Source organism: Oikopleura dioica, chromosome XSR, assembly GCF_907165135.1.
Source record: "Oikopleura dioica chromosome XSR, OKI2018_I68_1.0, whole genome shotgun sequence".
Classification (NCBI taxonomy): Eukaryota; Metazoa; Chordata; class Appendicularia; order Copelata; family Oikopleuridae; genus Oikopleura; species Oikopleura dioica.
The window spans coordinates 1,189,311-1,202,406 of NC_137294.1; the positions used below are offsets into that span (position 1 = coordinate 1,189,311).

The 13,096-nt window shown below is 43.0% G+C and overlaps 4 protein-coding genes and 1 long non-coding RNA gene across 5 annotated transcripts; 3 read left to right on the top strand and 2 right to left on the bottom strand.

Moving 5' to 3' along the window:
• The first annotated feature begins 597 nt into the window (after window positions 1-597).
• On the top strand, window positions 598-2,548 carry LOC145707211 (insulin gene enhancer protein ISL-2-like). The gene is made up of 3 exons (XM_081784703.1): window positions 598-1,027; window positions 1,489-1,569; window positions 2,380-2,548. Exons 1-3 carry the CDS (start codon window positions 795-797, stop codon window positions 2,546-2,548), a joined length of 483 nt encoding a protein of 160 aa, XP_081640829.1. The 5' UTR covers window positions 598-794.
• A 410-nt stretch (window positions 2,549-2,958) lies between these two features.
• On the top strand, window positions 2,959-3,578 carry LOC145708681 (insulin gene enhancer protein ISL-3-like). The gene is made up of 4 exons (XM_081786379.1): window positions 2,959-3,011; window positions 3,055-3,204; window positions 3,283-3,344; window positions 3,415-3,578. Exons 1-4 carry the CDS (start codon window positions 2,980-2,982, stop codon window positions 3,561-3,563), a joined length of 393 nt encoding a protein of 130 aa, XP_081642505.1. The 5' UTR covers window positions 2,959-2,979; the 3' UTR covers window positions 3,564-3,578.
• A 1,014-nt stretch (window positions 3,579-4,592) lies between these two features.
• On the bottom strand, window positions 4,593-11,095 carry LOC145707216 (uncharacterized). Its single transcript, XM_081784708.1, has 13 exons — window positions 10,219-11,095; window positions 9,795-10,152; window positions 9,426-9,733; window positions 8,210-9,238; window positions 7,822-7,998; window positions 6,451-6,472; window positions 6,240-6,400; window positions 5,954-6,187; window positions 5,488-5,619; window positions 5,322-5,442; window positions 5,075-5,267; window positions 4,787-5,024; window positions 4,593-4,749 (listed from the first exon to the last, which is right to left on the bottom strand). Exons 1-13 carry the CDS (start codon window positions 11,093-11,095, stop codon window positions 4,715-4,717), a joined length of 3,885 nt encoding a protein of 1,294 aa, XP_081640834.1. The 3' UTR covers window positions 4,593-4,714.
• Window positions 6,596-7,817, top strand: LOC145708525 (uncharacterized). Its single transcript, XM_081786203.1, has 2 exons — window positions 6,596-7,166; window positions 7,304-7,817. Exons 1-2 carry the CDS (start codon window positions 6,599-6,601, stop codon window positions 7,447-7,449), a joined length of 714 nt encoding a protein of 237 aa, XP_081642329.1. The 5' UTR covers window positions 6,596-6,598; the 3' UTR covers window positions 7,450-7,817.
• A 125-nt stretch (window positions 11,096-11,220) lies between the features above and the next one.
• LOC145709710 (uncharacterized) lies at window positions 11,221-12,174 on the bottom strand. The gene is made up of 3 exons (XR_014134927.1): window positions 12,032-12,174; window positions 11,708-11,986; window positions 11,221-11,662 (listed from the first exon to the last, which is right to left on the bottom strand). It is a non-coding gene; the product is annotated as an uncharacterized LOC145709710 (long non-coding RNA).
• Between the last annotated feature and the right edge of the window lie 922 nt (window positions 12,175-13,096).

Here is a 13,096-nt window from a genome sequence, read left to right on the forward strand (position 1 = left end):
TATAGCTCGAGATGAGAAAATAAAATATCGTCATATATTTCAATTCCTATGCCTTAAACTTTTGAAATAAGAAGAAATAATAGCTAAAACGAAATAAGTAACGCCGAAAAAGACGTTTCGAAAATATTCCGAAATAATATTTTCGCAATTTTTCTTCGGGTGGAATCGAAAGGTATGAGACGAGTCTTCCTTGATTTTCTAGCTTTTTCTATCGGCGAGAGCAGTATTTGAAATATTGAAAGAATGGTACGATTAAATATCGCAATGTACAGAATCTGCTTGTTTTCATCTTTCCCATGTGAAGCGGATTTATCGCCGAGGAAATTATATTCGCCGGCTCTGCATATTGTCATAATATCAGCACTCAACAATTTCGACACTTCCATGAGAAAATTCCTTCTAGCGCAATTAGAGCATCTAGCCAGGCGTGTCAAGGTGCATAAATGTCGCGTGCAACTTTCGGTTCCGCAGAGCCTTTGTATCGAAATACAAATTGTCAATCATTAATTGGCAAATAAAAAGTGCACGCGTGTTTGTGAGCGCGCTCGTGAAAGTTCTGCTGCGCATACAAGTCGGCCATAAAGACCAACTTCTGGGGCGCTTCCAATCTGCTTCATCAACGCTGATCTGTTCCAGATTCGGCGATCGCCTGGGGGCGCAGCGGAGTTGCCCTCGGCGGCGCATTTCTCTTCTCCTGCTCCTTTATTTAGCCGAGCACGCGACACGCTCGATTATTGCTCTTTTGACAAGACAGAGACATCCGTTTGACCCCAACCTACTCAATTAAGACATCAATGATGGTTAGCGAAGTTGACGTGAATGCGCGTGTAAATGAGACGGCGACGGCAAATAGCTGGCGGATGCATATACCAGACACGACGCCACCTGTTCAGACACTCCCTGTGCCTCAAGTCCCGACAGAACTGCCGCCAAGGGTTTGCCACTCCTGCAGAGGAAAAATCGACGACGCCTTCTCCTGGCAAGTTCATCCAGACTACTCTTTCCACCCTCACTGTCTCAAGTGCAGGTAACTGACCAGCTTATTTTTCAAATTTTATCGCAGCTAAATTTAAACTTCATCAAATAGGAAATGGTAGAGCTACATCATAATGTTAGGGTTAGGGTTAGGGTTGGCTCGTTTTTGCATTTTTTCTTTGATAGGCATTGTTTCCGTCGAGAAATCTATCTAATGAAAGATGTGAGCTGGAGTCTGATTAATAATTGATCATTGATACATATTTCTGCTTGCAAAAACGTCTAACAGTACTTCATTTTTGATGACAGGCGTAAAATTGATCAATGTGATCAGTGACGAGAACTTTTGATCTGTCGATAATTTGAAATCCCCCGAGAGCGCGGATTATACTTTATTATTATATCTTCTATGAAAAAATCCCCAGGGCGGTCATGTAGTTATCGTGGGAAGATGTTGTGACCCTTTTGGGTCCTTTTGGCTGCCTTAAAACGATGCAAGTTAATTTTCTTAAGTGAGTGTGGATGCTACTTCCAGGACGCGACGAGCTGTTTCATGAAAAACGAATTAGCCTACTGCAAGGATGATTATGAACGGTAATGAAATACTTGACATACTGATAGTTTAATTCTTGATATTGATTGGTCAGTACCTGCGAAGTTTTCGATCTTAATTAGCAAAAATGAGGAGCGTGTTTTTCTGTGAATCGATGACCCAGGTCAGCATATGCAGCGACCTAGTAGAAGGACAGTCTCGTGACCTAGCTAGCCTAGCTCGGCAGGTCGAAGCGGCTGAGCCTGGATGGACGGGTTGAGCCGATCACTCAACGGCGGCTGTCCATGGCTGATCCAAATCCGCCCCGCGCGGATGAGATATCATCGACCCTCAGCGGTACCGCTCGATTCTGACAGTAACATCGGCCAGTACACTTGCAGCCACTAAGTCAAGCTTATCCCCGCACTCAATGTCAACTTCGATTGTAAATCAGGCAATTGCGGATAGAGTGAGTTTTTTTACTCAGCGGCGCCTTGCAGGCTCACCTCGACCAATCGCCACGGGCGAGTGTATTGGCTCGAGATCACTCAGATCATCCATCTGGCTCAACTTGAGCCTTGAAATCAGCATGACGAAGGCGAGATCAAAGCCGCGCTCGCCACCGCTGAGTCTCAAGAAAAACAAAACACTTCTTCCGAAATTAACGCGCTCAAATCCCAGCGCAACAGCGTCGGAACAGCGATTTTTCCATGTCGATTTTGCATTGTCAAAAAAAAAAGGGATCAATCGTCATCCGCAACAGTGACCGCCGCTCAATGCGACTCGCGGTTCGCGCTCCACACGCTTCAGTGATAACATAATCGTTAATCTTTTTTACTATCGATATCAAAATAAGCAGTTCTTTCTTTCAGACTCTACATGGAGCATTGTGCCAAGTGCGACCATGTGCTGCATCCGACCGATCTCGTTCACAAAGTCAAGAATTGCACCTTTCATGTGGACTGCTTCAGGAACGATTTAAATTTTTTGACGAGCATATTTTATATAGAAGAAAATTGTTCCATGCCCTGTGAAAGATAAATAGAACAAAAGATAGTATAACGCGAGTTATCATATCGTAGTAAAGTTGTCTGAGGGTATGATTAATAATAAATCGAGTAAGTTGCTCGTCATGCGTTCGTGTTCTGGTCTCTGGTGATGAGTTCTTATTGATCGACACTCGTCTTTTCTGTCGACCTTGTCATGAACTGGAGTCGGAGCAATCTAGGCAGGGATCTAGAATAGTATCAAAATGAAAAATGACCGCAAATCGCCCACCGTATCGGCTTCATGTCCAGCAGCTCGTTGCTTATTGCATTACGAATTAATGATAGCCTGAAAACAGACAACTGACATATGTCCAAGGCGACATCGATTTTTTATTCTTATTTTACAGTGTAAAATTTAAGCACTCAGGTTGGAAATTTTCCCTTTATCCCTTCATCAGACAGAACCAATTCCGTTGCCGGGAGATGGAGCGACGAAATAAACCGAAAACAACGAGGTAAAATCTATTTTCCAAATCTCTTCTATGTCTTCATTGCCAGAGTTCGAACGGTGCTGAACGAAAAGCAGCTCCACACTCTGCGAACGTGTTACCAAGCGAATCCACGACCAGATGCGTTGATGAAAGAACAACTGGTCGAAATGACGGGCTTATCCCCGCGAGTGATCCGCGTGTGGTTTCAGAATAAACGGTGAGAAGGGATCATCCGATCATTTTTGATAAAACCCCGAGTTCTTAACCTTTACTCATCCCTCACAATACTTCTTAGATGCAAGGACAAGAAGAAACAGATTATGATTAAGCAGCTCGAAGATCAGAGAAATAATCAAGGTAAGTAAATAACGAAGAAAGAGTTAATTCCATCGCTATAATTTCCGAAATGATTTAACAAAAATGCTAGATTCGGGGACTGATGAAACGAAATCGATCGCGTCCTGCAAAGCGGTTTCGCTAGTCGCCACCGATCCCGTTCCGGATAATCCTCAACAGAAGCTCGACACAGAGATCGAAATAAAAAGCTACCAGACACGGGCTCATTCATTTTCGTGACAGTATATATTCTCGCTAATTTCCAACGCTAATTTCAAACTAATCAACCTACTGCAAGCTGAAAATATAGCCCCGAGAAGCAAAACGACTGGAAATCGCTCAACTCAATCTCGTACAGGGAAGACAACTCGCTGCAGCAACTCGTAAGCAATTTTCTCGAGTTTCTGATTTTTATTTTTATCACAATAGGTCTCTTCGTTTTCGGATCCACTCTCTCATTCATCAGTCTCAGACTCATCCCCCTGTTCTGTGACGTCGTCAACGTCATTTGGAAGCTATTTGGCCTAAAACAGAAAAAAGCCTTCTTCTTTTAGTCCCGAAAAGATTATTATGTATATTTTCTTGACCCTTCTACGTAGACATTGAATAAAGGCGGATTCGTTTCTATAAAAATACTTTTTATTTAATTTAAAATTTTATTAAAATATAAATTTTATAAATTACAAGGGCGAAAAAATCGAGATACTTTTTAACTTCTTTGAGCGACAGACTCATATGAAGGAGGCAGTACGATATCGTCATACTTGGGAGGCGGAGACTGAACATCTACTGACTCGGATGATACTGTGCGTATACTCGGCAGGCGAGGCGGTCTTCCATAACTAGTTGAGCTAAAAGGGTAGTTGACGTTTGAAGTAGAAGCTGTTATTGATCTAGAATGCTTTCACGGATTTTGAAATATTCTAGCAAAGATTAAAACATAGAAATGCGATAAATCCGTAGCCATGGAGAAATTCGCACTCCGCAAAGTCGTTTCGCAACTGCTACAACTAGATAGAGAAGAACAACCCCAGCAGTTGTGACCGCGACGCCTCAATCTCGAAATTATCAATTCTAGCTTACTGCTTGCATCTCTTAATGATTTCGTTCTTTTCCGATAAAAAGAGTATCCCTATCTTCATTTATGTCTCTTGATGGTTCTTCGGCCATTGTGATTTGCTTTTCGCAAGACAAAGGACAAGCCATTCGCTCTCTCTCTCTTTGTGGCTTTTGTCTGTACCAAAAAGAGAAAAAAGAAGTTTTCACGTGAATGTATTTTACAAATGGAATGAGAGGGTCAGCAAGTCAGGTCTGGAAATATTTTAAGCGTTCAGGAGTTACGATAGGCACGGCGGTCGAGGGTTGAACTTATTATCGATCAGGAGGCGGGCTCAGTCTTCTTCTATGATTTTGTTTCTCCAGTCATCTAAAAAACATTAAGGGCAAAACCTTTGTTCACCCACCTTTGAAACATATAGAAGTGAGAATAGCTGCGCCCTCTTTTCTAAAATCGCTCTTGTGTCTTATCCCGAAGATGCTCCGGTCGTTTTTGGTTAATCCCATCAGTTCAGCTTCGTTCGTCATTTTGCCAAGTTTAACTGCGAAAACTTCCACTTTGCTGTGTTCTGCTGCGTTGAGAACTTCTTTGAGTCGTCGTGGATGAATGTAAAGGCGACCGGCAGTGATCATGATAAGAAATCTCTAAATTTAGCGTTAGATTCAAAGAGTTGTTTTCGACCCTTTTTTCTCACCGGATTTTTCCCGTGGAAGAGATCGATGCTGTTACGAAGGCCGGCGTACGCATTGTAGCCCATGTTTTTGAATCGGTTCTTGCTCTGCTCTAATCCTTGAAGTAAATTGCTCTTGTCGTTGAACCTCGCCAAGTCGAATTCAATCTCTGTTTTGGTCGAAAATTGCACAAGTCCAATGCGCGATCTTTCTTGGCTGAAAAAGATAATGTTTTTGATTAGTTTGAAGTTAACGGAGTGATACTCTTACCTGATATTAAGTTGAGTCACGATAGACTTGATCCAGTCGATCACCATGTTGTAGTTTTTTCGCCCGATTCGAATGGAACCATCGATCAAGAAAACAATGTCAAAAGCTTGGTCCTTGCACACTGAAATTATTAATCACTTTTCCGGAACTTGCTTGACGAACTAACCGTTCGGAACAGAGCGCAACTTTTCGCAACTTCGACCGTAGTATCTATCAGTGCATTGGCACTGGTGCTGATTCGGAGACGATTCCATGCATTTCCCGCCGTTTCGGCATTCATCTTCGCAAGCAGTTATTTCTGAAATAAAAAAATTGAAAATTGATCTGCTAATTTTCGGCTGAATGAAAAAATAGAAAATAGCGCGCTCGTGCTTGATTCTCGCTCGCCGACTTTGATAAAAAATAGAATAAAAAAAAACGACACCATGCAAGATAGATAACCGTGTTGACACTTGTTTCCGGTAAAGTGTTTCGAACAAGCGCAAACAAATTGCCCGGCATCCATATTTTTTTTAAGCGCGAAACACTTTCCACCATTGAGACAAGGATTATTCGGATAACAACTCTTATGATCACCAACTCTTACTGAATGACACCGTAATTGAAAACACCGTTTGCAATTTTTACAAAACCTGATCTTATGCTTTCGGATTCGATATTAAGAAAGTCTGGTAACTCAAATTGAACTTGCTGGTGGCAAAGACGACCAGTAAAGCCTTTCTCGCATTCGCAGTGGAACGAATGCTTGTCTATCACGCATTTTCCATTGTTGTAGCAAGGATTTTCGGCGCAGATACCAAGTGGCACGCAAGAGTGCCCGTCAGCGCTCAGAACGAAGTCTTCCCTACACTTGCAGCTGTAGGTTCCTATTAGGAAAGAAGATGAAGATCACGTGAGTATTTACATGAGTTACATTACCTTCTTTGTTAATGCAATCCTGCTCACAAAGATTTCTCTTTGGAGAGAGGCACTCATTCACATCAACGCAGTTGTCGATTTGGTAATCGAATTGGAATCCTTTGTCACACTGGCACATGAAGCTTCCCTCAGTGTTTATGCATCTTCCATGATTGCAAGGACTGAATAATTTTAATTTTAGCTATAGTTGAATAATGAGGTCAAAACTTACCTTTGGATGCATTCATCAATGTCTTAAAGGAAAAAGTGGATTATTATTTAAGGGACTCCGCAATCGCCAGTGCGCAATTTTTTTTTCGCGCTGAGCCGGAGGGGAGATTTGGCGGAAAAAAACGAGAGAGAGAATAATTATTATTATCATGAAGGAGAGCTTTGTTTTGGCAATTCTCGCCGGCCCCGCGATTTTGTATGTTTTTAGAATTATTTATTTTGTGGGCGCTGGGTACGACTTCTCGGAGAAAGATGATCAGCAGCTGATGAGCAAGTCGGACAACTCCGACAATTTGTTTGACGAGCTTATACACATTTGGAAGTCACCAACTCGAAGACCAGTCATTCAAAAGCACAAGCAACCGCGATCAGCCCTCGAAGATCTTTATCAACGCTCAGTTCCTAGAGAATCATTCGTGCTATCTTCAACGCGCCCGTCAGAACTTCTCAGTCACACGGAGCTCCTCCCATGGAATATTTCCTTCGCGAGAGTCACTCAACTCGCCAACGAAAGACCCTTATTCTTACGACAAGATCTCATTGATGGTGATTGCTGCATTCTTTGGCCGTACGATTTTTATAAACTCCCGTTTTCGAAAAACGACACGATTGATTTTAATGCAAATTTTGTGATTCTACCATGGATAGGAGAACTCAACTATGTTGTGCCGCTGAAAGATCTCTACAAAATGGATATTTATCATTTCGGACAACAAGGTATATAATATAATATAATATAATATAATATAATATAATATAATATAATATAATATAATATAATATAATATAATATAATATAATATAATATAATATAATATAATATAATATAATATAATATAATATAATATAACTAGCGCAAACTATTTACAATGACGACTTGGGAGACGAAGACGAGGAAATTGACGATGACGAGGATGAGTATATTACGGTCAGCCGCAATCATATAACTGTTTTACAGCATTTGGCACGGGTTAGCTTATCTTATAAGCATCGATGTTGAAACCAAGCAAGAGATTAAAACCCTCGTAAAGTATTCCGAACTAATTCACCTTTACGACGACATTAACGAAGCGCCGCCCGCAGATTTTCCCCCGCCAATGCAATCAATGGCACCAAATGCAATCATCTGGGAAGGCAGAGTCAAAATACTGCGAGCGATATTTGGCATTGCAATCGCCTCAGACAATCTGGTGGCGTTGGAAAATCTCGAAATTCTCTGGCGAATACTTTTTCTCGAGCTCGACGAAAAGTTTGGAATGATTCCACCCGTGCATTGGCAACAAGAACATCAACGCGTGGCGGAACTGCTCATAGAGTCCGAAAGTGACTGGGCCAATCCCGAGCACTTTGAAAACATTTGAAAATACATTACCCTGATCACACTTGTTCCCTTTCCAGCCTTCTGAGCACTTGCAAACGTCATCGATGCAGAGCCCGTTTTCGCACTCCACTTTGCAGCCGCTGTTCTTGTTCTTCCGTGATTTGCTGACACAAGTATGCATATCGCTGGATAGATCCTCTCCTTCTCCGCAAACACAACGATAGCCACCTTTTCAAGAGATATTATAGACTACCGATGATAGCAGGCCTTTGCCCGGGATTTGAAGCTGTTCGCCACGGATGGCGAACAGGTTATCCGGTCAGCCAATCACAAGACAGGATTCTCTTAGTGGCGGCGTAACCCCGGATTTGAGTCTGCTATCGTCGTATCATGTGAAATTCTCTTCAAAAGCTCTGATAATTATCAATTGAATCTCTGCCTTGAGTATTGAAGCAATAATCTGAGCATCCTCCTTTTCGAATTTGACATTCGTCAATGTCAAGACATGTGTGGCCATCCTGAGCAAGCTCGTATCCATTTGGGCAGTCGCATCGATAGTAAACATTTGGAGCAGCAATGTGGATTGGAGTAGATGGGGCGACGATTATCGTACTCGTAGAAAGAAGAATGCAAGTATGTGAGCATTTGTGGTTGGCTCCATCACATGTCGAGAGTGCTTCGCTTGTAGAATCGGCTTCTTCTTCGTCTTTTTCTTCCTCTTGAATTTCTTCACAGACAAAACTGCCCGGTGTATTCACGCAGTTTGAAAAATCGTCGCAAGGGGAACTAAGAGTGGCGCATTCATCAACGTCGAGGCAAGAAAAGGAGCCGAAACTGTTCGAGCAATAAAATCCTTCCTCGCAGGGTGAATTTTCACATTCGTCAATATCTTTGCATTCGTAGCTGCCTAGAGTATTCACGCAGTTTGTGCCAGCCTGGCAACTCTCGGCCGTGCATTCGTTCACATCGACACATGTATACGAGCCTTCATTATTGAGACAAGCGTAGCCGTTGTCACACGGCTCCTCAAAGCACTCGTTAATGTCAAGACAATCGTAACTGCCGTGTTTGTTGTAACATTCAAAGCCAACGGGACACGATCCAATTTCCAGACACTCGTCGACATCCACACATGAAAAGTTTCCAACGTTGTTGACACATTTGAAGCCGATTTCGCAGATGTTTGCTTCGCCGAAAACGGCGCACTCGTCGAAATCCTCACATTGATAAGAACCTGGAGTATTTTTACACGTGAATCCCAAATCACACGGAGAATCGATCACGCATTCATTGATATCAAGACACTCAAAGCCATCAACGTAGTCGACACACTCGTAACCAGCTTCGCACTGCGCATTTTCGCAGAGATCGATTTCTATGCACTCAAACGAGCCCTCCGTATTCTGGCATGTTTGTCGCTTGCTGCAAGTGTTTATTTCTTCCGCGCACTCGTCAATGTCGATGCACTCTGAAAACAAAGTAGACTTCTTCTTCCGCCTCGTTAAAAGTCAACGGTTCCCGAGCAAGTTCAAAAAGTTTTGTATGCTTACCGTAAGCCCCTGGCAGATTAGCGCACTTGAAACCCGATTCGCATGGATGACTTTTTGGTGTTTACTAAACCGATTGGTATCCAAACATAACCACAACACTCAAACTTAAACACTCCCTTTTGCATTCGTCGACGTCCTCGCATCTATATCCGCCGTGCAAATTAATACATTCCTCGCCTTTGTCGCAAGGCTCATTAAGGCACTCATCTATGTCGCTGCACTTGAACGAGCCGTCGATCGTGTTACTGCATTCAAGTCCTGCAGCGCACGGATTTTCTTCGCAATGGTCAACAAAAGAGCACTTGAAATCACCATCGGAGTTTTCGCATTTGTATCCAACTGGACAGGCCATTATTTCGTGAGCGCATTCGTCGATATCGATACACTCATAATCGCCGTTAAAATTTTCGCATCTAAAAGAAGATATATCATATTCCTAAAAACAACATGTATATCATTAGACATCCCACTTACCTGTAGCCTGAAGGGCAGATATTCTCCTTCTCACACTCGTTGATATCGACACATTCGAATCCAGCTTCATTAACTCTGCATTCAAAGCCAACTTCACAGGGCTCCTTTGCGCAGGGATCGATGAAACTGCACAAGAACCCGCCAACCGTATTTTCACAACTTTCATTTTCGTCACAGGGGTTGTCATCGCATTCGTTTATATCGTAACATTTAAAGTCGCCTTTGAAATTTTTGCAGGTGAAACCATCGGGGCAGTGAGCTTGGGCACACTCGTCGATATCAACGCATTCGTAGCTGCCAGCCGTATTGATGCACTCGTAACCGTATTCGCACGGTTCCAAGGCGCACTCGTCTACGTCTACTTATCGGGTCACATTCGGATTTATAAAATAAACAGGTAATAAATGGTGACCTTAATCTATACAAGTGTGATCGTCGTTGTCCAAAATGAAGCCTGGTGAGCAAAGGCATCTGTAAGCCATGCCCGAAAGGTTGACACACTTATCGCTGCAGTTTGCCAACTTGCAAGTATCAATTTCGCTGCAACTCTTGCCGTTGAAGTCAAGTGAGAAGCCGGGATAGCATTCGCACGTGTACTCGCCCGGGAAATTGCGGCAGATTTGACCGCAACCGTGGCTAGAATCTGCACACTCGTCAACATCGTCGCATTGCCCGCCGATGGTCAGCTCGTATCCTTCGTTGCATTCGCAATTGTATCCTCCTCTAGTGTTAATGCACTTGTGCTGGCAATTGTGCGACGAGATGGTGCACTCGTCGACATCTTCGTCGCATTTTTCGCCGGTCCATCCTGCATGGCACTGGCAATGCGCCGTGTTTCCAAGCATCTTACAGACCCCGTTGCCACAGGACAAATCCTCACAAGTGAGTTGCGCTTCGAGCGATGAATTGCTGCATTCAAAGTCGTAGGAGCCCTTTTCCTTGCAGAATTGAGTGGGATGGCAGGGCTTGGTAAGGCATTTTCCATGTTCGCAATTTACTCGATGGCATTTTGTTATGTAGCTGCTGGCATATCCACCGGTGTTGTACTTTTTCAGGCATTGAAATGATGAAGTATTGCAAGTTTCGAAGTCGCGGCAAATGAGCTGCTGCAACTGTGCGAGTTCATCAACCAGGCGGTTCTCTTTGATCACCCGAAGAATACGACTTGCGCTTCCGGTGAACTCATCGGTAATTCCGCTGTCCTCCTCGCCGACCACGACGGCAAAAATATTCACATCGTGGAAACTTCTAAGCTTGGTAGCCAGCGCATTTGACGAGTACGTCGGCGTTTCCCCTGACATGACGATTAATATTTTTACAGCCTTTCACAGAGGGGCGACAAAAATAAAACCCTTTTTATCGAAAACGAGAATGAAAGATCAAAAGAGGAGGTAATAATAGTTTTGTTGGTGGCCCTCGTGCCTGAGCCCGTGCTCCGCGGGAGCGCGAAAATCCGTACTTTTGCACATTATCCAAAGCTCCTTCAAACGGATCTCCTTCCATTTTGGAGGAATTGCGTCCAAAGCGCCGCCGCAAGCTACGCAAATGACGTTGAGAGCGTCGGCTCGCGTGGCGACCTTTCCGACCAAGTGCCTTCCTTTTCATCTCCGACAAACTCGTTTTGAAGCCGGAAAACTCGTCGTAATCGTGGAAGGAAATGAATCGTTCGGTTTGCGTTTCATCAAACTGAAACACCGCCATTTTCACCATCGAGTCACTTTTTTATTGATGCAAATTTGGTCAATAAATAAAGCAAAAAAAAAACGATATGATATTTTTGCATACGAAATTTCCTATACATCATCGTTGAAGCCATATAAGCCACAAGCCTCTTGAACTGAGAATATGCAGTACTCGTCGTCATATAACTTCATAATGGGTCATTTAACTTGGCAAGATGATACCCAGCTCACCTCGAATCCAAGAGAAAAAGAATGTCGATAGGAACATCCGAGGGACACGCATTTGTTCGAACAGCGGCGGAGATCTGCTCGGAGATGTCTTGTAAGTCCCTTGCTTCGACTTTGATAACATCAGGTTTTGGCACTTCTGCTTTGCGCGCATAAGAACTGTAGCTCAAATCTCTGGATCTATGCTGATGAGGGTAGTAGTTGGAGGGGTATCTGTACGTCGGTCGAATATTGCGCCTGTATATCGGTGATTTTTCTGTAGTCTGAGGCCTCTCTACCCAACTTTAAACTTTTCTTGAAAATCAAAAATAAAACCAACAACTTTACCGAATGTATCGATATCGGGGACTGGAATACGTCCGATAGCCGAAACTCAGCTGCAGCAGGAATATTAGCCGCTTCCAGATCATTTCTTTTTGTCTCTCTTGGTGTGTCTTTTTTATGGTTTTGAATGTGGAGCCTCGGTCATGTCGAAATCGCGGTCGGGGCCAAAGCCATTTACAGATGCACTTGGACAACGTCGCTGGCGCCAACTGGCGGAAAAGTTGCATAACGCGTTAAACACGCCGTGACGAGCACTTGAAAGCTTAATGACTACAAAATAAGGGATCAGCCACTGTGGATTAAACTGCTTAAACAGACAGGAGCAGAAGAGCACTTCCAGACGGTCTTTGATGAGAACTGATCGGTATCAATTATACGCATCACCCACCGTGGCATTTTTTTTATATTAGAGGCAGTTACGAATTTATTGCTTCATGGGAATTATGATCTTGCTTTTTTTGATCTTCAGTATGATTTAAGCATTTATGGTGTTGATTACGGCGAGTGATACAGTAATGAAAATAATAATTTTCAATTACTCAACGATCGAAAAGGTCATTCAAAAATTATAATCGTCGAAAGTACAAAAGTTCTTTATTAAAAAAACAGAGCTAAAGGTCAAAATAAACTGTGGAAAAGGCGGAAAAGGGTACAAGTTCGAGTGCATTCCAAAAATGCCACATTGGCCCGTTTAATAAATAGCAAGCTCACCAGCCGGTGCCGGTCGATAAAGTTAAGTGATCTTCGCCCTCTCGACAAGCTTTTGGTCCACCGTTTTAGCTACTTTATCTCACAACAGAGCTCGATCGGCACGCGGCTGAAGTAGCTAGTTTTTTAGCTTTTTTTAGTGTCCTGCGATGGATTTATAAGTTTACTTTACGTGCTAAACGAGGACCGAAGGACAGAGCCGACGAAACTTTTTTTTTTGGAGAAGTTTCAAGATCAAAGGCGAAAGCACGAAAAAAGGTGAGAGGATATAAAATTTAAAGATGTGAGATGTTAACGAGAACGGGGAATTACTCCGCAGTCGGGAAATTTATTGCGATATTGGTGGGAAACCCTAAAGGC

What these genes read in the sequence shown, in the direction of transcription:
- LOC145708525 (XM_081786203.1), top strand. Translation starts at nt 6,599, where the DNA reads ATGAAGGAGAGCTTTGTTTTGGCAATTCTCGCCGGCCCCGCGATTTTG. An exon ending in TTATCATTTCGGACAACAAG is followed by an intron (nt 7,167 to 7,303) that starts GTATATAATATA and finishes TAATATAACTAG; the next exon opens with CGCAAACTATTTACAATGAC.
- LOC145708681 (XM_081786379.1), top strand. Translation starts at nt 2,980, where the DNA reads ATGGAGCGACGAAATAAACCGAAAACAACGAG. An exon ending in GTGTGGTTTCAGAATAAACG is followed by an intron (nt 3,205 to 3,282) that starts GTGAGAAGGGAT and finishes AATACTTCTTAG; the next exon opens with ATGCAAGGACAAGAAGAAAC. An exon ending in AGATCAGAGAAATAATCAAG is followed by an intron (nt 3,345 to 3,414) that starts GTAAGTAAATAA and finishes CAAAAATGCTAG; the next exon opens with ATTCGGGGACTGATGAAACG.
- LOC145707216 (XM_081784708.1), bottom strand. Translation starts at nt 11,095, where the DNA reads ATGTCAGGGGAAACGCCGACGTACTCGTCAAATGCGCTGGCTACCAAG. An exon ending in ATGCAAAAGGGAGTGTTTAA is followed by an intron (nt 9,239 to 9,425) that starts GTTTGAGTGTTG and finishes CTTTGTTTTCAG; the next exon opens with AGTGCATCGACATTGACGAG. An exon ending in CACTTCTATATGTTTCAAAG is followed by an intron (nt 4,750 to 4,786) that starts GTGGGTGAACAA and finishes AATGTTTTTTAG; the next exon opens with ATGACTGGAGAAACAAAATC.
- LOC145707211 (XM_081784703.1), top strand. Translation starts at nt 795, where the DNA reads ATGATGGTTAGCGAAGTTGACGTGAATGCGCGTGTAAATGAGACGGCG. An exon ending in CCTCACTGTCTCAAGTGCAG is followed by an intron (nt 1,028 to 1,488) that starts GTAACTGACCAG and finishes AATTTTCTTAAG; the next exon opens with TGAGTGTGGATGCTACTTCC. An exon ending in TGCAAGGATGATTATGAACG is followed by an intron (nt 1,570 to 2,379) that starts GTAATGAAATAC and finishes TCTTTCTTTCAG; the next exon opens with ACTCTACATGGAGCATTGTG.